The 27651-nt window shown below is 54.4% G+C and overlaps 1 protein-coding gene and 1 non-coding gene across 7 annotated transcripts in view; both read left to right on the plus strand.

The window, feature by feature from the left end:
* PRRC2B (proline rich coiled-coil 2B) overlaps window positions 1-27651 on the plus strand; it is an 88652-nt gene that overhangs the window by 48556 nt on the left and 12445 nt on the right. For 5 of the 6 annotated variants that reach the window (XM_032419139.1, XM_032419142.1, XM_032419144.1 and 2 more), the window contains exons 11-26: window positions 1584-1776; window positions 5450-5765; window positions 7421-7605; window positions 9637-9832; window positions 15591-15807; window positions 16470-18533; window positions 19867-20063; window positions 20639-20784; window positions 21305-21446; window positions 23144-23226; window positions 23735-23923; window positions 24071-24268; window positions 24680-24766; window positions 25486-25590; window positions 25742-25934; window positions 26667-26764. In XM_032419139.1, the coding sequence (XP_032275030.1) occupies window positions 1584-1776; window positions 5450-5765; window positions 7421-7605; window positions 9637-9832; window positions 15591-15807; window positions 16470-18533; window positions 19867-20063; window positions 20639-20784; window positions 21305-21446; window positions 23144-23226; window positions 23735-23923; window positions 24071-24268; window positions 24680-24766; window positions 25486-25590; window positions 25742-25934; window positions 26667-26764 (4609 nt within the window). The remainder of the gene's footprint in view (window positions 1-1583; window positions 1777-5449; window positions 5766-7420; window positions 7606-9636; window positions 9833-15590; window positions 15808-16469; window positions 18534-19866; window positions 20064-20638; window positions 20785-21304; window positions 21447-23143; window positions 23227-23734; window positions 23924-24070; window positions 24269-24679; window positions 24767-25485; window positions 25591-25741; window positions 25935-26666; window positions 26765-27651) is intronic. The other variant, XM_032419143.1, reaches the window with a different exon arrangement.
* On the plus strand, window positions 26308-26392 carry LOC116641471. The gene has a single exon (XR_004301187.1). It is a non-coding gene; the product is annotated as a small nucleolar RNA SNORD62 (small nucleolar RNA).

Raw genomic sequence — 27651 nt, forward strand, 5'->3', positions numbered from 1 at the left:
CTTTAAAATGGGATTAGTGTTTTATATCATTTAAATATTAATGCTTTGATGTTTTTCCTTTTGTCAGTTTTATTGTCAATAACTGAATGTTTACATAGTCAAGCGTGCAAGTCTTTTTCTTTGTTATTCCATGTTATTTACTTCAAAGTCCTTCTAGAGGGGGTGGGTAGTGACCTTCAGCTACTTTTTCTCTGGTACACAAACAGTTAACTAATTGAGGCTTCTCTAGTTTGTTTTAATGCTGTTTGATTTTAACTGAAGCTTTGAGTGCACTTGGGAAATATCTATGGGTCAGTTCTTGGAACACTCAGCCCAGAAGGAATTGTGAGCAAGAATTTAAATCAAAGGCAAAGACATACAGTTCTACAGACTCATGGAGCAATAGGACACTCTGTTCCTCGTCTCTTTCAGTTGACGTGAATGGAATATTCAACTGAAAGGGTTAAGCATGGGTTTGGACCCAGCTTCGCTGCTGGCTATGACCAAGGACATCTCAGATTGAGAGTCCCCAAGCCATCCCCTCCCTGAACCTGCTCTTTTCTCCGTGTTCTCCGAGTTAGTTGAGAGTCTCCTCCTCCAAGCTCCCGGGTCGTCCTTAAATCATCTTTGTTTCCCCATCCATGATGGGTTCCCGACACTTCCCTGGACTCCATCCCTTCCTGTTCATTGTCTCTGGGCCCCTGGGACCACATCGTTTCTTTCTGGACCATTCAGAGGTTAGCCGGCTCACGTCCTTCCTCCACACTGTGCCTTAGTCGTCTTTCCTGGTGCGTCAGGAGCCTTGCGTGGTCTTGGCGCCTCTCAAAGTGAGAGCCTCATCTTCCCTTTGCCCTCCCTGCGCCTGTGTGCATGGACACACGCAGACACACACATACGAGCCACTCCTGACCCCCTGCTTTTCTCTGAAGTCCTTGATGTGTGCTGGGCGCTTCTTTTGCACAAAAGCAGTGCTTGGTAAATGCACATACTTTTTTTACCCTGGTGCCTTTGTTTCCCTGCAGCATGTAAAGGTGAGCACTGTCCAGATCTCCATTCCCTTCCAGCCTCCGTTTGGAACCCCTCTTCTCCTTCTCCGTGCTGCATCTGCTTGGCTTCCTCCTCTTGCTCTCTGTATTATGCATCATTCAGTGAGTCGTCTTTTGCTATTTTGAGGAAAATTGATTGAGCACCTCCTTTATGCAAAACACAGGGAAGGAGCCATAGTCTAAGGAGAAGGGACCTTCATCTGGGATCCTAGGTTCAAATCTGTTCGCTCTTCCTGGGAAGACAGCTCCCCAAGCTCTCTGAAACTCTGTTACCAACCCTTTAAAATGGGGGAGAAAGGACTTATTTTCCCGTAAACCAAGTAATGGATGTGAAATGTCCCACCTGGAGTTTCGTGTGTAAGAGTGACGTGGTAAATGTTGGTGCTGGATTTTGGTGTTCTGGGCGTGTCCTCTCACCCACGGCGGGCTAGGTCTGTTCCAGGGAAGGACATTGGTGTATGGACAGCTGGCTTGGGGATTCCTGAGGCCCTCTGACGGGTAAGACCAAACCATGCTTGGGCTGATGGGAAAACTCACGCTCACTGCGGTCTGTCCCAGGAGCAGTTGGGACCCCAGACGGCAGCGACAGTTGTCGATGAGCTCCGCGGACAGTGCCGATGTCAAGCGTTCCCAAGAGGAAGGAAAGGACTGGGGCGAAGCAGTGGGTGTGACCCGTGTCGTCCGGAAAGTGCCAGAACCTCAGCCACTTTCCAGGAAACTTCACAGCTGGGCGTCCGGCCCTGACTACCAGGTACCGTGGTCCCTGGAGGGGTTCTGTGCCTGTGACTAGCTTGGGGAAGACGCGCGCACGCGCACACACCTGTTCTTCTCAAATTTGTTCTCACCAGAGCTCCAAGTCTGCAGCACAGCGGTCGTCTGGTTGTCTGGCCTATGCGTTTGTACTTCACTGAGTTCCGTGGCTAGGTTTCTGAAAAGTCCTGGGTGGACATTTCTCTCTTTTGATTTTTCATTAAAAAAATTTCTTTTAAAATTTTGAAACAGTCACAAACTTACCAAAAAGTTGGAAGCACAACACAAAGAATATTTTTCTCTGAACCATGTGTAGAGTAAGTTGCCAGCCTGCTCAGGCCCTGTCACTGCAGAACGCTTTGGTATTAATTTTCTGCCTCGTAGGTAACCACAGTCAAAACCAGGAAGTGAGCGCTGGTACCTCACTGCCATCCGATCCTCAGCCCCATCCAACTCCTAGCGCTGGTTCCGTCAGTGTCCTTCGTACAGAGGATCCAGTCACAGGCTGCCTTGTCTGCAGTAGCCCCCAGCCTTCCTTCACTCTCGTGACTTTGACACTTGTGGGGATTGCAAGCCATTTATTTTGTGGAATTCACCTCAAGTTGGGTTTGTCTGGTGTTTCCTCATGATTAGGTCCAAGGTTTGCATTTTTGGCTAGACTATCTCAGAAACGACACCGACTCCTCTCCTCGCATCCCACCATGCGACAGAGAGCCCACTCTGTGCGCGCTCTGGCAGCTTTCACTCTGACCTCTCGACTAAGGTTTTAATGTCCCCTGAATTTCACACTGTGGAGTTTCTCTCTTCCACATTTGTAATAAAAAATATGTGGGGAGATACTTTGAAACTATGACTGTCCTGTTTCTCATTAAACTTCTAGTTTACTTATTTACATAGTGGGTTATAATCTCTTCCTCTCGTTGTTTTGAAGCTCCAAGTATTTTTGATTTGGCAGTCAGGAGCCTCTTCAGGCTGGCGTCGGTCCTTATGTGTCCCATCCATTATTGAGCAGTTTCCTTGTTTTCTGGTAGGACAAGCTTTTCTTTTCTTTTTTTTCTTTCAATTTTTTTTTTTTCCCCAAGTAAGCTCTACACCCAACATGGGGCGTGAGACCTGAGATCAAGAGTCACATGGTCAGTCTACCAACTGAGCCAGCCAGGCGCCCCAGGACAAGCTTTTCCAAGGTCATTTTGTCCTTACCTTGCCTTGGTCTGGAATCAGCCCTTATGATACTTAGAAACCAATATGTGGGTATCGGGAGTGCTCACTCCTCCTGGGCCTGCTCGGTGGACAGGGTGAGGAAAGGTGTGTATGTATATATAGATTCACATAGATACATGTTTGTGTCTTTATTATTTCCGTATCTGTGTGGAGAGCCGTGACTTCACAGTGGTATGTCTGGTTCCACACAATCCAACTTGGTTCTTTCCCCCGTGTATCTGTAACTCCTCTCTCCAACAGTGAGACATCTGTTCCCATTGTCCCTGGTATTCACACTCACTTGATCCGTCCCCCCGTGTGTGACCAGTCTCCCGTTTCTGCCCCCCATGCTCTCTCCCTTGCACAGATGCCCTGCTTGCTCCCTCAGCTGTCAGTGCCCCGTCCTCCCTGCCCCACGTGGATGCCCTGAATCTCCCTGCTGGGCCGCCTCTCCTTGTGATGTGCCTCCTCACCCAGCTGGGTTGGCTCTAACTCCCACACCAGCCCCACCTCTACATGGACCCCCTCCTCGCCCTGCCTGGGCTCTGACCACCTGCTCTTAGCCACCATGACTGCCCGGCGCCAGATGCGTGCCTTGTTGTGCCACACTTCGGGACTTGGGGACTGATTGTCCAGGAGGCGCAGAGTTAGGTCAGGGAAAGGTATTAATTCAAATACGTTTAGCAAAACAACAACCACAGTAACAAAATTGCCATTTTTAATGCACTTTGCCATTTAAGGGGCTCTGGTTCTACATCATATAAAATAAAAATGCCTTTATTTTCAGTCTTCGGTATTGAGTACCTACTGTGTGCCAGGCCCTGCGTTAGGCACAGGGGACACAAAGGGAAACAAAACTGACACAGAGCTGTTCTTGGAAATTACCCTGCAGTTAATCCAAATTCCATTCCTGTGTTGGGGTTACTCAGTATTCCAGGAAGGTTTCACTTTGATCTCATAAACAACAATGTGAGTTAACTGAGTCAACAGAGAAAAAAATCTCTATAATTTTATGCATTCAGATTTCTGAAAAGTTCAAACGCTTTCCAGAGCACGGGGTCTATGAAATGGCAGCTAATGTTAGGGCACTCCCAGCCATCTTGCTGGAGTTACACATGTGCCCTTTGATTCTGCTCTTTCATTTCTGGGAGCCCCGGGGGTGAGGTAAATGATGATATAGGCCCGGGGGGTGCCACCGTGCACGGCGTTCCAGAGCACGGGCAGGCCTGGTCCCAGGCAACGTGAAAGGAAAGTGCGCACCTCGGCCCCAGTCTCATCATCTGAAAGTGCTTTTAAATGCTTCCAAGTTCGAAGTTTCTAATCTTCTCTGATTGTCGTCATTGTCTCTGGATCACGAGAAGTTAACTTGCAGGAGAAAAGTCCTTGACTGCAGTAAATGTGTCACATGGCTCTTGTCAAGGGCTCATGAGCACACCAGAAAAGGCAGAGATCTTGTTTGTTGATGTTTGAGGACTGGGGACCCTTGTGTGCGTCTGTCACTAGCATCCGGCATGGGAAGCTCTGTGGTTTTGTTTTTTTTTTTTTTAAGATTTTATTTATTTGTTTGACAGAGAGAGACACAGCGAGAGAGGGAACACAAGCAGGGGGAGTGGGAGAGGAAGAAGCAGGCTTCCCGCGGAGCAGGGAGCCCGATGCGGGGCTCGATCCCAGGACCCTGGGACCATGACCTGAGCCGAAGGCAGATGCTTAACGACTGAGCCACCCAGGCGCCCTGGGAAGCTCTGTTTTTTGATGGTCGTTCCTCATGGGAGTTTTGGTGACTGGCGCTCAGTTACACTTGCCCATCATCTGTGCTGTGTTCTCTCTGCAGCTCTGCTCCCTGCAGATCGGGGAGCAACCTTCCCAGGGTTGAGTGGGCGTCCCACTGGTTGCCCAGTAACTGGGAACCAGTGAGAGACTCAGAAGTGGATGAAGTGGCCCAAAGAGATGTCTTTATATGAAGAGTCACTTTGAAACCATATGTCTGACTGTGAATTTTAGTTTCTTGCGCCCCTTTACACCCAGAGGTTTCTGTATTTTCACGGGAGAAAGAGGAGAGCCATTTTGCGACTCAAATGATGAATGTGTGGGTCTCTGCTCCTGTCCGCTAGCCGTGGAGGCCCTAATCTTGTGTGTGCATTAGCCGTGGTGAGAGCATCCAGGCACTGTTTCCCGTGTCGGTCACGGTGCAGAGCACCTTGCACGTCCTTCATTGCACATCTCCTGTTCCTAGGGCCTCCTTTATCCCCAGCTTGCACAGGGGGAGCTAAGGTAGAGAACGTTGGCACTTGCCCAGACCTCACTGCAGATTAGTAAAGGGCCAAGCAGGATTGAAACCCAGGTCCACTCGGCACGTGACTGCTGCCTCTTACAGGTGTTCAGGGGTCTCGGGAAGGAGAACTGATCTCAAGGTGGGGTGGACCGTGTCCCAGGCATTGGGCCCATTGTTTCATCCGACTTTATTCTCTGGGCAGAAATCCTCGCTGGGCAGCATGTTCCGGCAACAGTCTATGGAGGAGAAGGAGGACAAGCCGCCCCCACGGCAGAAGTTTGTGCAGTCAGAGATGTCCGAGGCCGTGGAGCGAGCCCGAAAGCGCCGGGAGGAGGAGGAGCGCCGAGCCCGGGAAGAGAGGCTGGCTGCCTGTGCCGCCAAGCTCAAGCAGCTGGACCAGAAGTGCAAGCAGGCTCAGAAGGCGGGAGAGGCCCAGAAGCAGGCAGAGAAGGAAGTGCCCCGATCTCCAGGCACCGAGAAGCTGCCCCCACAGGAGAATGGCCCTGCTGTGCGCAAAGGTAAGCGCTGGGCCCTGGTCCCGTGGACCGGACACCCTGGGCTGTTGCCAGTACTCTGCCTCTCCCTGGCTTCCTAGTGCAACCGGCGGCTGCAGCAAGGGGACGCAGGGAAGCGCTGGCTGTTGAGTTCTGGCCTGGGTTCACATCCTGTTGCAGCTACACACTTCGCTCCCTGGAGCTTGTTTCCTCATTGTTAAAACGGGATGGAAGTAGCCTGTACCTGCCCACACGCTGAGGGGCCACGGGAAAGAAAGTACAGAAAGCACTTGGCGGAGAGCATGCATGTTACCAACTTTGTCCTCGTTGTCCTCATCACTGTTCTCGTTCCTGCCACTGCCCAACTGAATACGCGGGTGCTGGAGGCTTTAATACAAGCACAGGGTCCTTGTAGTTCATTTAAGAAAATCACAAAAAACGTACCTTTGTGACATTGAGAGAAGCCTGCCTGCTCGTTCGAGTGCATTCTTCCTGGCATTAATTCCGCAAGGAATAGATTGCGTGGCGGAAAGGGGTTCTTGGAGCACTTTGAAAGAGTACGACCAGCTTTGTTCTTTGTGATGTACTTTTTTTTTTTTTTTAAAGATTTTATTAGTTGAGAGAGAGCGCAGAAGCAGGGCAGAGGGGCAGAGGGAGAGGGAGAAGCAGGCTCTAAGCTTTAGCAGGGAGCCTGATGAGGGACTCGATCCCAGGACCCCGGGATCTGACCCTAGCCGAAGGCAGATGCCCAACTGACTGAGCCACCCAGGTGCCCCGATATTCTTAAATCAACTAAAAACAACTCTTTTTAGGAGAGAAGGGGCTGATGGTAGGTGCTCAGGTGGGTCTTATTCCTCATCTGCTGGTCCTCAGCCCCTTCTGTCCAGGGAATTCTGAGAAACTGCCGACTGTTCTGTCCATTTCCTTGCCTGGAAGTCTGGGTGCAGCGTGTGCCCAGCCTCAGTACTTGCTGAGCTGGAGAGTCCAGGAAGCAGGTGGTTTGGTGTGAGCCTGGGTCAGTTGAGACGGGTCCTCGGGGGCAGGTCTGGGTGCTGCGTGTGCCCCTGCCCTGTGCTTCTGCGGCGTTCCCCTGGGAAGCACTGCCAGGTCCCTGAGGCTTTGCATTGGGGTTTGATTGTCCCCTGCAGTAGAATTAAAAGTGCAGATGTTAATTATATGTCAGTAAAGCTGGGGACCAAAAAAAAAAAAAAAAAAAGAATGGAAAGCTGGGACGGGGGCAAGAAAGAAGGAAACTTTTCTCTTCCCTTTATCGATGAGGAAGCGGGCGAGGAGAGGCGCGGTGACTCACACAGCCTTTGGATGTGTTGACTCCTGCTGCTCGGATGATGGATGTGGGCTGTCGCCGAGCTGGTGGCTGTTCTCCGGTTTGCTGGAGTCCTTCTCAGTAAAACCTTGCCTGGGTTTGGCAAAACTCTGTGACCTCTGGCAGGTCACCTGCCCTCTCGACCCTTAGCTTTCTCGCCTCCAAAGGGATGGCGTCACAGGGGGTGTGTGAGCACACGCATGCGGGGCAGTTAGCGCAGTGCCAGGACTCGGGCTGTGAGGAGGCCAGCAGTGGGATGTCCGTGCCAACAAGAACGAGCATTTGCCATCAGTGTTTGGCCGACCCAGCTTTTGTGAGCTCACTGCAGCCGTTTTTCTGGTTATTTGTCCTCTAGGCTCTCCTGAGTTCTCTGCCCAGGGAGCCCCCAACACGTTTTCGGAAGAAGCCCCCACGGCTCCCCCAGCTGTGGCCCAGAGCGGCAGCAGTGAGGAGGGGGCCAGGGAGGCTGGGTCCCCCGCACAGGAGTTCAGCAAGTACCAGAAGTCACTTCCTCCCAGGTTCCAGCGCCAGCAGCAGCAGGTAAACAGATCGGACTGCTCACTGGATGTCCCCTCCCCCTTCGATGAAAGCATCTGACAGAAATCTGCCCTCCCGTATCCCTGTCACTGGCAGGGATGTCAGGAGCGGCACCTGAAAACTTACAGCCCTAGAAGACCAGCCCTGGCCAGTTTGCATTTTTCCGAGTGATTTCTCCCGTAAATGAATAAAACCGCTGTTGGTAGTGTATTGGCCATGTTGTCTGGTGTCGGTAAGGAAGTGCTGGTGCTGTGTGCACTCACCCAGTGTAGTTCCACTGAACACTGGTGTTTTCATTCAGAGCAGTCTGCTGTGGCCTCTCCCGAGTGGTCTCGGGACACCCTGGGACCCTCCCAGCGAGGGAGGAGGCCCAGGAGGGCTTGGAAAGCTGCCGGAGAGGTGTGCTAGCTTTGGGCTAAGGATGTAGGTTTGTGGGTGTTGAGTTGAACTGATTCCGATCCTGATTGTGCAGCTTGTCTAGTCGGGTGTGGCCTTGGATGGGCCAGGAGGAATGGATTCCTGCCTCAGTGTGGTAGTGAGGCTTTTCGGGCGCCCGCGGACTGGCTCGGCAGTGTTATCAGTCTCCTCATTTTGAGTGGTTTGTAAAGCTCAAAAGGGACCTTGTTTGCCCTGGGGAGGATGACATGGGTGGTGGTTGTCATCACACCAATCTCTGGTGGCCCCACTGGAGCACTCTTCGGTGAGTGTGTCTTTGAGGAGGGATGTGTGGAGGAACAGGTTCGTACTGATGAGCAGTGCACCTTGGTGGGAAACAGAGGAAATGTGGACATCACGTAGCCCAGCTGCTAGATGCGCCTTCAGTCGTTGTTAATGATGACTGAGCATGGACCAGAACATGTGTGCCTTAGGGGGACAAATCAGGGTCTTCAGCCTTTTCCGGAATCTTTTTTAGTTGCCTTTAAAGCCTTCACCTCAGATCCTCCTTTCCCTGGGCCCCTGCGAGGTATTTTGGAAGCTCCCCAGATCCTGAGCTATAAACAGGAAGTGATATTCTTCGTGCTTTGGCGCTGTTGAGTGAGCGAGCACCGTGCAGCGATTCGCGGGCTTGGTGGAGAATTACCGATCAGGACGATCCCTGGGGTAACTCCAGCCAGACACAGCCGTAAGAGTAACGCTTAGGGGGGCGGGGACAGGTAAGTCATTCCTCAGGAATAGAAAGGAGTCTGAGCGCACCAGGGCAGCCGACAGACTGTCTGGTCAGGTTCCCCGGGGGCCTGGGGGCCGGACGGAGGAGGAGCTCCGTGCACCCGGCCCAGGCCTTCCTGTTTGCAGAGGGGTAGGGCGAAGCCGGTCAGCTCTTCTCCTTAACCGACTCTGTACCTGACTCCTGCTGGAATGCTGATTCTCGGGGTGCTTATGTGGTGCCCCGGGGGTCACTGATGCCGGGGGGCAGGGCTGGAAGCGAACCCTCGCGGGTGCAGGACTTGATTTGAATGTTTTGCTGATACTCACCCGTTTGTGCAGTGTGGTAGGAGGGCAGGGCTGCTCCAGGGGCCTCGGCGTGTAGCCGCTTACAGCTTTGTGAGGGCAAACCAGCGGTGCAGAATCGCGACCTCCTGTGAGTGCTACAGGGAGGAGTCCCAGTGTCGCAGAGCCGAGGACAGCCGTCTGGTCCCGCCCGCGGACTTGCGGTGGGCTGCCCAGAGGAAGGGCGTTTTAAGCGGAAACTGAAGGAAGGGCAGGGGTGAGCCAGGATGAAGGGAGCGAGCAGGAGCCTTCTAGACGGAGGGCCCAGTGTGTAACCAGGGCCCCACGAGGCTGGCAGTCATGTGCTGAAGCTAGCGGCAGGTAGGGCAGCTCACATCGGGCCTGGTGGGATTCGGGCTGCCCCACAGAGAGCCGTGGGGAACCATCAGACACTCCTCAAGCCCGGGCTTGGCGTGACTGGGTGGGGGGGCGGTATGTGAGCACGTGTATGTGTGTGCGTGCACGGGAGTGTGTGTGTGCACGGGAGTACACAGGCGCAGGCTCTGCCCCGGGCACCTGTCTAACCTGGTCTCTCTCCCCGGTCAGGAGCAGCTCTACAAAATGCAGCACTGGCAGCCCGTGTACCCCCCGCCTTCCCACCCACAGCGCACCTTCTACCCCCACCATCCCCAGATGCTGGGCTTCGATCCCAGGTGGATGATGATGCCTTCCTACATGGACCCACGAATCCCGCCCACCCGCGCCCCGGTGGATTTCTACCCCTCCGCCCTCCACCCCTCAGGTAAGCATGCTCCAGTGGGATGGTGTGGGGGTGAGGGTGTTCCTTCGGGAGTTGGACCCACCTGGACTTTGGCCTTTCCTGTAACTCACAGGACCAGCCTGAGCTGGAACTTTTTGTTGTTTGCAAAGTGAGGCTATGGTAATAGTACCAGTCACATGGCATCGCTGGGAAGAGTCCTTCCGGTCATGCGTTATACATTGTTTTAATTAGTTCTGGCGTTCCTGCTGTCTCGTTTGTCCCTCTGTCTTTTTTTTTTTTTTTTTTTTACTGAAGTTTCTTTCTTTCCATTCTTAATGTTCTTTATGCCTTCTCTCTTCCTTTTTGGCCCTTGATTTGTCCTTCCCAAGGTTTGTGTAATGCCGTTGTTAAAAAGCAGCTTTTGGATTTCTTAATTACTTTATTTTATTTGGCTTTTATTTCATTAATTTCTGTTCTTTTCCTCATTAATTCCTTTGAAATTTTTCTGTTCTTAACTAATTGTGTTGAATACTTAGCTCATTAATTTCTGACCTTTTGTTCTCAGTATTCAAGGATGACCTCAACTGTAAATTCCCATGAATAGGAGTTTTAAGATACAACATTTTTGTTATACAGTTTCAAATGTTAGTTTGATTTTGATTTATTACCCTTTTTTGGTTGATGATTTTTAATGGTATGTTGTAAATTTTCCAAATATTTAGAGTTTTAAGATTGTCCCTATGGTGTTAATTTCTAATGTGGTTGCTTTGTGGTCGGGCAATATTGTCTGGACCATAGAGAACAAGGGTCAGAACCCTTCCTATAAATGCCAGATAGTCAGTGTTTCAGGTTTTGAGCATCTACTCCATTTTGCTGTTTTAGAACAAAAATGACCAAACCACCCAGCTCCTGATCCAGGTTGCTTGGCATTTGTTGATATTTTCTTTGTAGGATATGACATGATCTTTTTTTTTTTTTTTAACATTCTGTGTTTGCTTGAAAAGAACATTATCCTCCAATTGGACACGGCCCATTACCTGGAACTTGCTGACTGCTGTGAGCACCTACCTATCCCACCACAAGCTCTTACCGCCCCCGCCCCCCCACCATCACTTACCTAGAGAGGTGTGGGAGAGTCTCCCGCTCTGAATGGAGATCTGTCAGATCCCAAAGCCTGTCAGGTTTTGCTTTCTCTGTCTGGAAGCAGACAGGTGTGGAATGATGCATCTTGTTCTCCTCATCATCACGTGGCACCTGCTCTCCTTGATTGCGCTTCCTCCCTCTGATGTCCACTCTGTCTGATACTAATGTCATCATTGCAGTTTTCTTTTGATGAGTGCTTACTTGGTATCTTTTTTCCATCTTTTTACTGTCAGCCTCTCTGAGCCCTTTTTTCGGGGCAGTTTGTATGTACAAGATGTGTATGGTTTTACCCACTCTGAAAATCTGACTTTAATTGCCAAAGTGCCTCGCTTTAGATCTTGGGGATTATTATATTAGGATTTCCTACTCTCTTATTTTATGATTTCCTACTCTCTTATTTTATGCTTTCTTTTTCTTCCTTTTTTGGAGCAAGTTTTCCTATTCTTTTGGTGGTTGTACTCTGCGTTCTGTTTCTACTGTTGTTAGTGGTTACATTACATCCTAATACGCACCTCTGACTTGAAACAGCCAGTCAGCGTCCTTACCTCTAACCTGAGCTCTGATGATGCCATCAGTCTGTCTTCCTCTTGATCCCTAGAATTTTAGTTCCTTGTTTTTATGCCCACCAAGTTAGTCATTATTGTTTTTGTTGTTTCATGCAATCTGTGCTTGTTCAGATTTGCGTGTCCATATACTGGTTTCTTGGCTGCTTTCTCATTCTTGCGTTTTCCTTCCATCTGGGTGCAACGTGCTTCTTCATGACGTACGTTCTGTCGAGTTCTTCAGGAAATTTTTTGGCAGTAGGTTTTCTTTGCCTGAAAAAGTCTTTGTGACACCCTTTCTCTAGCTGGGTGTAGAATTCTAGGTTGGCAGTTCTCTCTTTCAGGACCAAGAAGATAGTATTTCATTTTCTTCTGGCTCCCGTTGCTGCTGAGAGTGATTCATGTCTGCATAGCCTGCTCTGTTTTCTCTCTGGCTGCTGCTTTTGCTTTCTTTTTTTTTTTTAGTTTTATACTTTCTTTCTTTTTTTTAATATCTTATTTATTTATTTGTCAGCGCAAACAGGGGGAGCGGGAGAGGGAGAAGCAGGGAGCCCGCCATGGGGCTGGATCCCAGGACCCCGGGATCATGACCTGAACCGAAGGCAGATGCTCAACCGACTGAGCCACCCAGGCGCCCCGCAGTTTTCTACTTTTATTTGATATTCAGCGATTAGTTCTCATCCACATTAATTGTCTGTAGATTTTTGAAAGTGGTGACAGGTCCATAGATAACCAACATCTAGAGCTTGTTTGGTGAATCTTTATCCTCGTTATGTTTTCTGGACAACCGCACATGGGTATGGTATGGAACATTCCTTGCTCCTTTGGCCCAGACACCAGCGTTGTTGAGCCTGGTGTCAGTGAGTGTGCACATCTGCAGTTCCCATCTCTCATGGCAAATTTCTGGATCTCCTTGCGTGCCCGCGGGGCACACGTCTTGAAACCCACTTTACGGATGCGCGTGTGACCGTTGGTGGTGGATTCTCTGGCCACCGCCTCGGTGGTGGCAGAGCCGCCCTTCTTTGTGGGAGCCTTCCTGCCGGGCCCCAGAGCTCCTCTTTCTCTATTACTGGAATTTTTTTCTCAAATTTGTATTTTTTTTTTAAAGATTTACTTGTTTAGGGGCGCCTGGGTGGCTCAGTCGTTAAGCGTCTGCCTTCGGCTCAGGTCATCGAGCCCTGCATCGGGCTGCCTGCTCGGCGGGAAGCCTGCTTCTCCCTCTCCCACTCGCCCTGCTTGTGTTCCCTCTCTCGCTGTGTCTCTCTCTGTCAAATAAATAAATAAAATCTTAAAAATGAATAAATAACATAAAAATAAAAATGGAAACTGAAACAATTTCTGTCTTCTTAAGGGGCGCCTGGGTGGCTCAGTCGTTGGGCGTCTGCCTTCGGCTCAGGTTATGATCCCAGGGTCCTGGGATCGAGCCCCGCATCGGGCTCCCTGCCTGCTTCTCCCTCTCCCACTCTCCCTGCTTGTGTTCTCTCTCTCGCTGTGTCTCTGTCAAATAGATAAATAAAATCTTAAAAAAAAAAATTTACTTGTTTATTTCATAGAGAGAGCATGTGTGAGTGGGGGAAGGGCAGAGGGGGTGAGAGAGTCCTCAAGCAGACTCCCCGCTGAGCACGGAGCCCAACACGAGGCTCGATCCCAGTACCCTGAGGTCATGACCTGAAATCAAATCAAATCTGTTTTTTGTGTGTGCATCATACATTTTTTTAAAGTTCTTAATTACTTTCTTATGCTTTTACTAATTTAAAACATAATTTCTAGTGTTTATTCTTTATCTGAAGTTCTCGGGAGGCACATAACCCTGTGGCCTGTGTGGGCTCATGGCAGGCTGTTTCCCACACATGCTGGTAATTTTGGATTGTGAGTTCATCTTCAGCAGAGTTTTATTTATTGTAGGAATCCAGTACGGCTCGAGTGGAGAGTCTGTCCCTCCAGGGTGGTTTTCTCCTGCCCGCCTAGAACCACCTGTTATTCTTTCTTTTTTTTTTTTTAAATGTTTTATTTATTTATTCATGAAAGTCAGAGAAAGAGAGAATGGCAGAGGCAGAGGGAGAAGCAGGCTCCCCGCCTAGCAGGGAGCCCGATGCGGGACTCGATCCCAGAACCCTGGGATCATGACCTGAGCCGAAGGCAGACGCTTAACCATCTGAGCCACCCAGGTGCCCCGAACCACCTGTTATTCTTACTTGGGACATTTCTATACCACTCTGGGGGTGTAAATCTGAACCCTCCTCCCCCAAACTGCATGAGAGCTGGCACGGCTGTACGTTCCTAGGAGAGAACTGTTTTTCCTCACTGGCCCAGGCCAAGACACAAATTTCCTTTTTTCCCTGTACTAAGGAGCATATATTTTTAAATCTGCCTTTTAGTTGAGGGCCTCGCCCTCTGAGGGCCTCTGTCTTGAGCAGCATCCCAGTTGCAGCTCTCTGCCTTGTACAGAAAAGCCCCATCGTCCCTGCTGCTGGGTGTTGAAGACCCAGCCCATAGTTGCTGGGACTGACAGCGGTGTCCCTGCTCCTGTCCAGGAGGCACCAGCTCGTGGCACTGGCCTGGGGCTGTGGTTTCAGCCCAGTGGGGGTTTCCCATCTTCTTGGAAACCTCTGCAGGGGAGTGTTTGACACATTCTGCACAGCATTTTTGAGGCAGCGAGTGTTTGGGGTAGCAGGGTTTTTCAGGTAATAAGAGCTGCCATATTGCCCAAAACAAGCCGATGTACAGTGTCGAGTGCTTTGACGTGCTTCGTGATCAGTACTTAATGAGCGGCGTGTAATTTTAGAGTTCCAGAGAGGGTCTCCACCTCCTGACTCACACTGACTTTATATTGGAGTCCTGTATCAGTGGCATTTGAACAGGGCACCCCACAGCTACAAGAAAGCTTTAAACCCGCTGGCTTAATGTCGAACCATTTTCTGGCCAGATTATCTTAGTAAAACATGGTCACAACAAAGTGCAGGGCTGCTAATTAGCTTTGTGAAGAGAGTATTTGAAAAATCAGATCTTTTTCTCTCCACAGGCTTAGGCCCAATGAGACCTTTAATTTCTGCGCTGCCTCCCTGCCCCCCCTCCCCTACTTGATCGAAATGGACAGAGAGGCCATGGGGGTTCACTTTCCCCAGCCAGCTTCTATCTGGTGGGACAAGGTGTCCTCTGTCTCTCTATTTTGAAGATTTATTTATTTGAGGTGGGGGAGAGGGGCAAAGGGAGAGAGAGAATCTTCAAGCAGCCTCCCCACTGAGCTCAGAGCCCACCGCAGGGCTCAGTCCCACAACCCTGAGATCATGACCTGAGCTGAAACCAAGAGTCGGAAGCTTAACCGACTGAGCCACCCAGGCACCCCTGTCCTCTGTCTCTTAATCACCTCAGGCCAGTTAACAGTTTGTTGTCATCTGTGTGTCCTCCTGCCCCCATTCACTGTACAAAAATGTGGAGTGTTGCGGTGAGTTTTAGGGCTAGAAGTAGAAGGAACTGGGGTGCTTGACTGGCACATTCGGTGGAGCATCTGACTCTTAATCCTGGGGTTGTGGGTTTGAGCCTCACGTGAGGTATAGAAATGACTTAAAAATAAAAACAAAATCTTTAAAAAAAAAAAAAAAGAACCAAAACCAAAATCCCTTTCCAAGTCTTCTTGCTCGGGTTTCGAAGCAGGCAGGCCCGCTCTTTGTGTAAAGCTCTCTGGCATGCAGCTCCTCTTCCGTGTGTGTGTGTGCGGGAGACCCCGGGCGTCTCTGCTCACACAGACCTTAGTGGCTGACGGATTGGCCCCTCTGGCCTCTGCTAACAGGAGGAGCTCTCCAGTTAGCTATTTCAGTTTCCATTTGCCAGGTTGGTGCACTCTTCAACACGGGGCTCTGAACCTGGGAGCTCAGGTTGGACTTCACGGGCCCCAGGACTGGTCTTTTGGACACCTCACGTTACACGCATGTGTGCTTTCAGAGGTTCTGTGGTCAGAGAGCGTGGAGAGCCTGGTGATGGTGGGCAGGTGGGCTGCTCTGTCCACATGATAGGGTCACTGTTGTCTCCTTTGGGCCTCTGGTTGCCCCTGAGATTGCAGCGTGGCTCTCTGAACGAGCCGATACAGATTGGTTCTTTGCCTTTGCCTTCTTCAGGATTGATGAAGCCAGTGTTGCCCCAAGATTCCCTCAGTGGGACTGGCTGTCGCTCCGAGGACCAGAACTGTGTGCCCCCACTGCAAGAAAGGAAAGTGGCCGCCCTCGATCCAGCGCCCGTGTGGAGCCCCGAGGGTTACATGGCATTGCAGAGCAAGGGCTACTCGCTTCCCCAGCCGAAATCGAACGACACTTTGGCCATGGACATGCACGTCAGGTGAGATGGAGCTTGGCCCTACTGGCCTGCGATTGAAGGCAGAATCTCCCATGTCCTGCTTGCAAGGGGCTCGGGGATGAAGCACTGTCCCCAGAGGCATTGCCTGGAGAAGGGGCGCTTTCAGGGATTGGCAGTGCCCTCCGGGGATGGAGAATGTGATGAGGTTTGCTTGAAGGCTTTTGTATGAGAGGCGATTCCCTGCCTGCGAGACTGGCGGCAGCCAGGGAGAGGTCCTAGGTCAGGGCGAGGGCTGGGGCCCGGCGGGGTTGAGTGCCCGGGTCGTGGCTCCTTCCTGTGAAAGTGAAGCAAGCGGGCCCTGCTGGCCCAGTGCCCCAGACTCTCCGCGGACTCCCAGGCTCCAGCTTGTCGTTTGAACTAGAGGATCCCCAGCTGCTCTGCCTCCAGGTGGCACGCTGAGTCCACCAGCCGCCACTGCACTCTTCACTCCGGACTCCGGGGGCCACCCAGCAATCTATGGCCCAGCAGCTCTGAGACATGTTTAAAGATAGAGCAGATGTTGGTGCTTATGTTTTTTTTTTTTTTTCTTTTTCGTTTTCTTTTTTAAAAAATTTTTTTCTTTTTAAAACTAAGCTCTGTGTTCAGCATGGAAACCAGGAACCAGGCTCCAATCACATTGACTGATTTTTCTGGTTCCTTTTCAGGAATGAAAGCTCTTACTCTGCCTCCCCCGGAAGGTCAGGGGGCGTAGGTGCCCAGCGCGATCTCCTTGAGGAGAGAGGGGAGGAGTTCTTGAGTGCTTTTGACAAGAAGGCCCCAGCAGACTTTGCCAGCTGTGTCTCTTCTCAGAGAATAGGCCAGGAGCTTTTGTTTCCACCCCAAGAAAATATTCAGGAAGCAGGTGCTCCTGGAGGTCACACCCCAGACCTCAGGTGTTCCCCACTGGAGCCTGACTTTGCCCCAGCCGAGAAAAAGCCGGAATATAGCAATTGGGACGTTAGTCACCCTCCAGAGGCCACCAACACAACCAACGGCATCGAGAAGGGGGCGCCCCGGGAGGAGCCATCCTTTAACGTGTCCTCCTGGGAGAAGGAAGGGAGCCCCAACAAGGAGCCGCCCCTGGAGCCCGAGTGGACGCCCGAGCCCAGGGGCCCAGGCGGCCAGCACCCGGAGCAGACTGGCAGGACGCGGAGGTCGGGACCCATCAAGAAGCCCGTCCTGAAAGCCCTCAAGGTAGAGGACAAGGAGAAGGAACTCGAGAAGATGAAGCAGGAACTGGGGGAGGAGAGTGCCCGCGTGGCCAAGGAGAAGGGGCCGGTTCGCACGGCAGACAAGGACGAGGACGAAGAGAACGACCCCGCGCTGGCCAATTCCTCCCCCTCCCCCTTGGAGGACCAGGGCTCTGCCCGCGCTAGTTTGGGCCGCGAGGCCAGCAGGTGCGAAGAGGACGAGAAGCCCGACAGGGCCTGGGAGAGCAGACCCTCCCGGGAGTCCAGCGACACTCCCCCGACAAAGAGGAACAACTGGATTTTTATCGATGAGGAGCAAGCCTTTGGGGGCCGAGGGCAGGCCCGGGGCCGTGGCCGCGGCTTCCGAGAGTTCACCTTCCGCGGGCGGCCTGCGGGCGGCGGCCCCGGCCTCTGCGGTGCGGGGGTGCTCGGGGCGCGGGGCATCTATGGTGGCGGCCAGAGGAGCGGCCGCGGCCGGGGGCTGCGGGACTTCGGCCAGCCGGAAGACTTCCCCAGGGCCAAGCCGCGGCGGCGAATCGCCAGCGAGACCCACAGCGAGGGCTCCGAGTATGAAGAGCTTCCCAAGCGGCGGCGGCAGCGAGGCTCGGAGAACGGGAGTGAAGGCTCGCTCCTGGAGCGGGAGGGCAGCGCCCTGAGGAAGGGTGACTTCAGGGACTCCTGGCGCTCCAACAAGGTGTGCTCCGAGGACCACGGCAGCCTGGAGGCCAAGAGCCGAGGCCCTCGCGCCTTCGGCCGGGCGCTCCCTCCCCGGCTGAGCAGCTGCGGCTACGGGCGGAGAACCTTCGTGTCCAAAGAGGCCGCCCACTGGCAGAGCAAGAGCCCGGGCGCCTCCTGGCAGGAGTACAGCTCCCCGGATGCGTGTGGGTCCCGGCGACCTGCAGACAGAGACTGTGTCCCCGACGCATACAGACATTCTGACTCGTTTGGTGCCAGGGCCTTCGAGGACAGCCGCCTGGAGGACAAGAGGCCCTTCTTCCCCGACGACCACGCGGCCGACCCGGAAGGCACAGAGAACCGGCCCTTCCGGAGAAGGCGCCCCCCACGCCAGGACAAGCCACCGCGCTTTCGGCGCCTCCGGCAGGAGCGGGAGTCCCTGGGCCTGTGGGGGCCCGAGGAGGAGCCCCACCTGCTGGCAGGGCCGTGGCCGGGCCGGCCCAAGCTCTGCCCCGGGGACAAGAGCGGGTCCCCCGAGCTCTCATACCAGAACTCGTCTGATCACGCCAACGAGGAGTGGGAGACGGCATCCGAGAGCAGTGACTTCAGCGAGAGGCGGGAGCGGCGCGAGGGCCCCGGGGCCGAGCCCGACCCCCAGGTGGACGGCAGCCTGCCCGGGGCTGCCGTGGGCGAGAAGAAGGAGCTGGCCAAGAGGAGCTTCTCCAGCCAGAGGCCCCTGGCTGACAGGCAGAGCCGAAAGCTGGAGCCGGGGGGGTTTGGGGAGAAGTCCGTTAGGCCAGGTGGTGGTGACACTTCTCCCCGTTTTGAGAGCCAACAGAATGGGACGCCTTTGAAAGCCAAAAGGTAAAACACAAACCCAACCCCAGGCTCTTTTCTGTTGCTGTTGTTCTGTTACTAAGCCCGTTTTTTTAAGCAGCACTCCATGCATGTGTGTCCCGCCATGTGTCAGGAGCCCCGACTCTGTCCCTCTGTTGTGCTCCTGGGGGCACCTGCCCGCCAAGGCCATTGTGTGTGAGCGTCTCCATCACTTGCTCTTACACTGCTTGTCTGCTTCTCTTGTGGCGTGTTGTCGTTGTTGTGGCTTGAAAACCAAAACTTAAGAGTCCCCGCCCCAGTGGTCCTCGTGTGGTGGCCGCCCCGGCACCCGGCCCGAGCGTTCAGCCTCCGTAAGTGCCCTTGCCGCCCCGCTGAGGGGGCACTGCCCGTGCATGGTGCCAGTCCCCCAGATCCCTCTGCCCCGGGGCTGCTGTCACCTAGCGTCCTGGGGGGCCTCTGGCCTCCTGGCCCTGTGGGGACAGGTCTTCCCGTGTCTGCCTCCCTACAGTGAGGAGATGCAGTTCCGCTTTGGGGATTAACCGCCTCCTTGTTGGAAGAGCCAGGCAGTAGCGCCGGGAGTGAGCCGCCTGAGGCCCTGGGAGCATCTCTCACTGGACCTAGAGGCTTGCAGGCGGCTGGTCTGTGCTCTGGGGCGGCTCATTGCCCGCAGGCTGCCCGGACTCAGGGAAGGGGGGAGCACGTGCAGGGGGTCACTTGTGCGGCCTGAATTCCGGATCGCACACAGGCCACACCTCAGGCCGAGGAAGGCTGTTTCCTGCCTCCCAACCTCCTTAGAATCCAGGGCCAGAAACCTAGGGTGGAATTTACTCAGAGCCCCTGAGAAGGAGCCCTCAGAGAATGCTGATCCTTCCAGGTGTCAGGCCAGCCTCGCTTTCCCCACCCCAGATGCTGAGACTTGGCTTTGCTTCTGATTTCTGCCGAGAGCCTTGTGCTAGGGCCGGGCCTGGCTCCTTGCTGGCCAGTCTCGTGTGCCAGGAGCAGAAAGTTCTGTGGCTCTGCTCGGAGCATCCCCTTCGTTGTCTCCTTTGCCCAGGCCCACTGAGTTTGGCACACAGTGGGAAGGAACAGATGCGCTGAGCCCTGGAAGGGGCAGGGAAAGAGCGGTGTTCCCCATGAGCAGGCAGAGCTGCTGCAGCGGGGTGGGCTAGGGTGGGCTGGGGTGGGGTGTCCACGTGGCCACGCACCGCTGCCGGAGAGCAGCTCCGACCGAACGAGGGGGACGCTGCAGGTCAGGGCGCTGTGTCCGTGCGCGTGCTGTGTGCACATGCAGGTTTTCCTTTTCTCTCCTTCCCCAGCCTTCGGCCACGTCGGAGCTAACAAGATCCTCCTTCCTTTACAGGCCCCCCGACGAGGCTCTGCCTGGAGGTCTTGGTTGCAGTGGTGGGAGCAGCCACTACGCGCTGGACCGGGCAGCCCACGCCGCTTCTGACGTCCCCGAAGCCCCCTGTGAGAAGGCAGAGAAGGAGGCCAAGCTGGCTGCTCAGAGGGCGGGTGAACAGGGAGAGACCATGAAACAGTTTGACCTCAACTACGGAAGTGAGTCTGTCCTCTGACGTTTTCAGGGGGAAGGAGAGCCCGGGCCCCCGAGGGCCACGGCGGCCTCCCTGGGGCTGTTGGCTCAGCCCCTTCTCTGAGCATCGTGGCCTCCGGGCAGGTGGGGGGCTAAGTTCCAAGGCTGCATTGGTGAGCAGAACAGATAGGATTCCTACTCTCACATGGCTCACAGCCTTGCCGACCCCCAGAGCCGCCCCATTAAAGAGGGGGAACTGCGGCCCAGAGAGGTCGAGTGGTTTGTCCAGGTCACGCGGCTGGTTAGGAGCAGAGCTGGAACTTTGGTGTCTCTGTCTCCAGAGACTGCCTTCTTAACTGTAGTGCTTCTCAGGTCTCTGGTTTGGGATAACCGTGCGCTGAGGGGCCGTGGGGAGGGTGTAGAGATCCCAGTGGGATTTCTGTAGACCCCACGAACATGCTCTGCTCCTCGGGGGCATCAAGCCAGTACTGCTCGGCCTTCTGAGCTGAGCCGTCCTTAGATACCAGCAGCTGGTAGGGTTGGGTTGTCCTTTTTTCTGATGAATGGAAACACTGTCCCTTTTCATGAAATCTGGGTTCAGATTCCATCATTGAAAACTGCGGGTCCAGCCCCGGGGAGGAGAGTGAGGTGGGCCCCATGGCGGGTGAAGGCTTCATCGAGGTCCTCACCAAGAAGCAGCGCCGTCTGCTGGAAGAAGAGAGAAGGAAGAAGGAGCAGGCCGTGCAGGTAAGGGGGGCGGGGGGTGGGCAGGCCGGTACAGAGAAACCCAGAGTTCTGAATGAAGACCAAGACAGAAGCGGGGAAGGAGGGAGAACGTCCGTGGCCCCGGGTGTCCTGTGGGAGGAGGTTCTCAAGGAGGGTGGTTTGTCCCTGGTGACAGCAGCAGGACACAGACCTCCATCAGCCCCTTGGAGCCCACCTTCTCCCACTGCTCTGGCCTGTGTGGGATGAGATTTGTCACCCGGCGCGTCACGAGGCTCGGGGACCCTGTCCTCAGACGCCATCCGGGCTGGCCACTGCGCACTCGGCCTCTGTGGTCTGTGTCTGTGGGCCTGGCGGCCCCTTCCAGGTGTGGTTTGGTTGGCATTGCATTTACCTGTGGTTGAGGTGTCGAGAGGCCAGCGTTCAGCACCTCTGGAGCAGTTTCCGTGGTAGGGTTTGGAGGCCCGGGATGCTCCCCTGGGAAGAACCTGTCGTTCTTCATGCTTCACGTCAAGGCTGGACACGTCCCCTTTCTTCTCCTCAGATGCCTGTCAAGGGCCGAGGTCTTTCCTCCCGTATTCCTCCTCGGTTTGCTAAAAAGCAAAACAGCTTGTGCCTGGAGCAGAGCGACGTGACCGTGCCCGGCAGTAGCCTGGGCACCGAGATTTGGGAGAGCAGCGGCCAGGGTAAGAGTTGGGTGCTTGGGCTCAGCTGCTGGGCTCAGGGCTGTCCCCTGCGCCGGGGTCCCTTCTCGGGAGCATCCTGCTTTGGGGCCCTGTATCCGTGGAGCTTTACCTGTTTGCTGCCTCCTCTCCAGAGCCACAGTGTTATTAGATACCATCTCAGCCCCACTTGCGGCTGCAGCCCCCGGACAGAAGTACACTCTCCCTGCCTGAGATTTGGGGCAAGAGCACACCGTTCTGTGTGTGCAGGGGTCTGAACGACGAGAGCCCCCGGCCCTGCCCGTTACCCTTTCTTACCCCTGTGCAAGAGCAGCAGGTGACTACGAGGGAGGAGGGGTCAGAAGCTTTCCTGTCTGTGCTGTGAGCCGGCCCCGACCCTAGGCCGTTCTGTCAGTTCCTCCCGATGCTCTCGTAGCAAGACAGGGAGCGGACCTGACTTCTTGGAAAATTTGTTTCCCTGAACTTTTCAAAAAAAAATTTCAAATCCAATGCTCTTTTTCTGGTAATTCTTCATTTTAAAATACAAAACCTATTAATCAAGCAGATTCTTCTTTAAAGACTACTCTGGGCAGAGCCCTGCAGGGTACACAGGTGAATGAAAGGACGCATGATGCCTCACGGGAGCTTAGAGAAATTGTCATTTCCAGTGTGTAATACGGCGTAGCCGAGGCTTCCAGAGCACAGAGCCGCGTGACAGACACCCACAGTTCTGGGTTCTGGGTGTTGATTCTTTGAGTTTTATCACGTTGACCTTGCTTCCAGTACATTGCAAAGTAACACTGGAAGAGGGGCGCCTGGATGGCTCAGGCGGTTAAGCGTCTGCCTTCAGCTCAGGTCATGATCCCAGGGTCCTGGGATTGAACCCCCGAGCGGGGAGCCCGCTTTTCCCTTTGCCCCTCACCCTGTTCGTGCTCTCTACATGCTCCCTCCCTCTCTCTCTCTCTCTCTCAAATAGATAAAATCTTAAAAAAAAAAAAAAAAAATAAGTAACATTGGAAGAGACCCAACTTTGATTGGAAGTGTAATCTCTAAATAAAATATTGATGTCAGATGCTTTGGTTGCACGTGTGAGTGATGCTTATCACACTCTGAACGTCCACAAATACTTGCCGGCTTGTCATTCGGAGCAAACTAGACTCCAGTTGCTTCTGCTCTTGGGCCTTTGCCAAAGGCCAGGATGCTCCAGCGCCTCATCGGCTGCTCAGAGCCAGGGCCCCTGGACCTGAAAACGGCGTGTCAAGTTTTGTGTACATACACAGGGTCTGAGGCTTTTGTGGGAATCTTGCAATGGTCCTGGAGCTAACAGGAGTCGATAATACCGGCCTGAATCTTTGAGAGTCTTTGTGGGAGCTGCCGGCTTGTAGAAATGAATTGTTGGCTTAAGCAAAAGAAAGCTTCACTGCGCAGGGGTAGCAATACGGAATCCTTCCAGATGTGCATGAGAAGCTGCCAGCGAGCCTACTAGAGCATGTAATCGATGAAGGAAAGAGAAGCGTGTTTATTAGAGTCTGACTGAGGATGCTGGGAAGTTGGGTAACGCCAGCCGACTAGCTCCTGTGGATCAGATCTCTCTGGCGTGCCGTTGACGGGACAGGGAGGACAGATGGGCCTGGGTGTGTGTCGGCGGCACCCGGGCTTGTTTCTCCAGCCTGGGGGTTCCTCTGTGATGCGCTGACTCTCTGTCTTGCTCCCTCGGGCAGCCCTCCCCGTTCAGGCCCCGACTAACGACTCCTGGACAAAAGCCGCCACTGCGTTCAACAGCGCTGAGCCTGGCTCTGCCGAGGTGAGTGGCCGCCACCTGCTCGGGGCTGCGCGCGTGCTCACCGCCCCCGTGGCTGGCTCTTCCTGGGCCTCGTGCGCCCAGTGCCTAGCCCCGCTCTCCCTCACCAGAGCCACCGAGCCTGGCCCCGGGGCCATCTCCGCAGGCCCTGGCTTGGTGCTCGTCTTCGGCCCTGACCCTCATCTGTGTGAAGGGTCGAGAGTGGGGAATAACCCGGGAGAGTGGGCGACTGGGGCCTCTCCTGCGAGGCTGTGGTGGTGGGCTGTCTGACCTGGGTCACAAGGGGATGAGCTTGGCAGCCGTGTCCCTGGCACCTACTGCGTGTCTTGTGGTTCTGACTGTGTCATCAGTTGTTGGGTACCACTGGCAGGTCAGGGCAGAGGTCGGGACAGCACTGAAAGGGACAGGCATACTGGGGGGATGTGTCTCAGCCACGGGCTTGGTCTTGCTTCCTGCTCCCATGTTGGAGTTTGGGGGTCAGGGCTCTTAACCCATTTTGTGCCTTGCACAGCAGGGTTTTAAGAGCAGCCAGGGGGACAGCGGCGTTGACCTGAGCGCTGAGTCTCGGGAGTCGTCTGCCACCTCCTCCCAGCGCAGCTCCCCGTACGGCGCTCTGAAACCGGAGGACATGAACGGGCCTGGCCTGGAGCCCAAGGCTGACGGCCACAAGGAGCAGGCTCAGAAGCAGTCCGAGCCGAAGGTAAGCTGGAAGTCCATTCACAGAGGCCTGGGCCAGGGCAGGAGGGGCTGTCGTCCTTTGTCGTCTTCCCCTCTTCCTAGGGCTCGGAAGCTGGGGGTTGGGGTCCTTCCAGCCTGTGTTTCTCAGCGTCTCTGCTTTTCCATCAAGGATACAGAACAAGGGTCAGGACAGAGCAAGGAGCACAGACCAGGACCCATCGGCAATGAGCGTTCTCTGAAAAACAGAAAGGGCTCGGAGGGGGCCGAGCGGCTGCAGGGGGCCGTTGTCCCGCCTGTTAACGGGGTAGAGATTCACGTGGACTCCGTGCTGCCGGTGCCGCCCATTGAATTTGGAGTCAATCCAAAAGTAAGGCTTGGATGTGTCTCCTTCCCCTCCCCCCCTTCTTTTTATAGTTGGAGAGAGAGCAGGCTGCTGAGACAGGGTTGTCGCCAAGAAAGAGCAGGGAGATTGGAGCTAAACAGTTCTCTCGGGGAGCATATCGGTGTGCTGGACACGGCAGGTGCTACTGAGCTGCCTTCTAGATTATTCTGCTGACACCAGCCACGTTCTCAGTCTGAGCAGACCAGTTATCTTCACTGTCTCCATTGGGTTGGCCAGTGGGCACAGGCAGGGAGCACAGAGGGAGGGTCGGGGTGGCATCTTTTCTTGGGTGCTGTCTGGTGAATGCTGCTCAGCCGATTTTTTGAGTCACAGAGACTGGATGAAATTAACAAAAGGTGGGCCAGATAATTTCAGTGGTCTCTTCCTCCTCTTCAGGACTCTGATTTCAGCCTGCCGCCTGGTTCTGCCTCTGGTCCTTCGGGGAATCCGGTTGTCAAACTTCAGGATGCCTTGGCCAGTAACGTGAGTCTGCTTCCCCCCCAGGCTCTGTTGTTTCCTGTGCTGGCAGGCCCTGGAGAGACGGGAGCAAGCCTCTTGTGGCGGGGGTGGGGGTGCGGCGGCTCTGAAGCCAGAGGAGGGGACGAACACCAGGTTTGGAGTCAGCCGCCTGACCCGGGTGTGAGGTGTGACATGTTTTCTAGCTGGATGCATGTCCTTGGGCAAGTTGTGTAAACATTGCACACCCTGGTTTTGAGATCTTAAAATGGGGAAATGTAATTCCTAAGGTCTGGTTTATTTGGCATTCTGTGGTTCTCGGATCTTCCACGTTCTGTGGTTGTGTATGTTTGATCCTGCTGGGACAGATGTCTTTATTCTGAGCAGTTTCTCAGAATCCCTGTAATACATTCCTGGGCACTGGGCGTTGTGTGGGAGGGTCTGTTGGCCACATTTCCGAAGAAATGTTACAAGGATCTCTTTTTTAGTTTTCGGGTGGGGAGGCTGAGACAGGACCTGGGATCTCCGAGCTAGGTCCCGGCGCCTCTGTGCTCCGTGGGGTGGGGGCGTGGACGTGGCTCTCCGTGGATTCTGTTGCGGGAATCCGTGAAGGCGTCCATCAGGAGGCTATAACCATGGTGTCTGTTGCTGGCAGCCTCATCCCGGGGGTATTGAGTGCATGTGGCCCAAACTGAAGGGGCATTTTGCTGTGCTGTCGTATTGCATGGTTTCCTTTTCCCCTCCAGGCGGGCTTAACGCAGAGTATTCCCATCCTCCGGCGCGACCATCACATCCAGAGGGCCATCGGCCTCTCCCAAATGTCCTTCCCCACCGCTGACCTCACCCTGAAGGTAAACCAGCGCAGAGCTAGGCGGGGGCCACCTGGGTGCCTTAGCTTGGGAAGGGGCAGGAACAAGCAGCCCCGCCCGCCGTCCCGCGTCCGCCGTCTGCGCTAGCCGCCGCCTCCCTGGTGGTAATTCTTCCGCTCCCCTCACTTTTCAGATGGAGTCCGCGCGCAAGGCTTGGGAAAACTCGCCCAGTTTGCCGGAGCAGAGCTCTCCTGGAGGCGCGGGCTCAGGCATCCAGCCCCCATCGTCTGTGGGAGCCTCCAACGGGGTCAACTACAGCTCCTTCGGCGGAGTTTCCATGCCGCCCATGCCCGTGGCCTCTGTCGCGCCTTCGGCTTCTCTTCCAGGTTCGCCATCCCCCGGCCCGAACCAGCTTTCGGGGTCACCTCCCTTCGTTCTCAAAAGAGAAACTTGGATTGCTTGAGTTAAGGAGTGTGCAGAAGTAGGAGTTTGTTGTAGGTCGGGTGGTCATAGCTTCCCAGGCACTGCGGACAACTTGGCACTTCTGCTTCCCTGGGAAGCAGAGACGGGGCTCGCCGCCAGTGAGTGCTCAGCCCTCTGGGCGAGAAGACTGGCTCTCTGCGGGTTAGCGGACGAGACGAGGTCATACCTGGAAAGTGCTTAGTGTCAGCCAAGCCTTTCATAAGCGGTAGCCACCTTTACCACCGTGGTGGTGCTCCGAGGGAGAGACTGGGGGTTTTGAGGGCCTAGCTGTCAGGGTCCCAGTGATAGAGTCCCTGCAGACCATTCTGATCCTCCACTGTGGACTCAGTGCAGCGGGATAGAGAAGCCAGGGGCTGAGAGCTAGGCCACCTCAGCTGCAGTAGAGCTGCTCCCCAGGGTGTGGGCCAGTGGGCCAGGGGTCCGGTGGGAGGGTGGGCTGGAGCCCGTCCCCGCTCCTGGGCCCTGATGCCGCCGTCTGCCCGTGTTCCCCAGCGGGTGAGTCAGTGTGGGCTGCTGGAGCACAGGGCTCTGCGCACGCTCCCTCCCGCTGCCTCCCTGGGAAAGTATGCACGTGCGAACATCCGGGAACAGTGAGATTTGACTCTGTTCTGTCTCCTCTGGGCTTCTGTTTGCAGGCAACCACCTGCCGCCTCTATACCTGGACGGCCACGTGTTCGCAAGTCAGCCCCGCCTGGTTCCCCAAACCATACCTCAGCAGCAGAGTTACCAGCAGGTGATGATAGCAAGCCAGGCGGCCCCGTGGGGGACGGGGGTGCAGCGCACAGTGGAGTTACTTCTTGCGTTGACTTGTGCACTGTCTCGCTTCCTGCGTCCCTCACGTGTAATGCCCAGCTCCCAGCCTGTCCGAGCAGCCAGGAAATGTTCAGTGAACAGACACAGGAGAGATAGGGAAGAGGAATGGAGCCCTGGGCTCCAGACTCTTAGTTTCCCTCTCTCAGAGTTCTTCCTGTGTCCTAGCTGGGGAATTAGCTGAAATGGAATTCTCTTTGGTATCCTTTGGTATCAGGTATCCTTCTGATGAAGAGAAGAAAGGCCTAGAGTCCCAGGCATGGATGCGTTAGAAAGAGGTAGTTTTAGAAACGTGCAGGCGTTTGTTTTCATGCAGGATGGGCGTATTTTCTGTGCTGCAAGGGGCAGATTTCTGGAAGCCTCCCTCCTGAAGCTGGTGTGGGGCCTTCTGATGGTCCAGCACCCCAGGGACCTGTGTGCCAGGATGGTGGGGCCCTTGGGCAGGAGCAGATTTGGGGACCGAGGACAGAGGACTTTGCCTGTCCCGACTTCTTTGTAAAACATATTTTTAAATACCACATCGTTTAGATTTACAAGATGTTGATCTTCACGTAACTGGATCGTACCACATGTATTCCTCATGTACGTGTCCCATCCACCGTTGCTTCCGAAACACACCGCTCTCAGTACCTGTGGCTAGGATTCATTCTTGCTGTTGTACAGAATCCAGTGTAGGAACATACCAGGGTTTGGGATTGTTACCCATTGTTTGCTTTTTCCCAAGAGCAAGGAAAGCACCGGAAGGACAAGCCCCAGTGTGCATTTGGGGAAGTGTTTCAGCTGCCGTGTGGAGGGGGGTGGGGTGCCGGG

The sequence above is a fragment of the Phoca vitulina genome, unplaced genomic scaffold (genome assembly GCF_004348235.1).
Source record: "Phoca vitulina isolate PV1807 unplaced genomic scaffold, GSC_HSeal_1.0 scaffold21, whole genome shotgun sequence".
NCBI classification, from domain to species: Eukaryota; Metazoa; Chordata; class Mammalia; order Carnivora; family Phocidae; genus Phoca; species Phoca vitulina.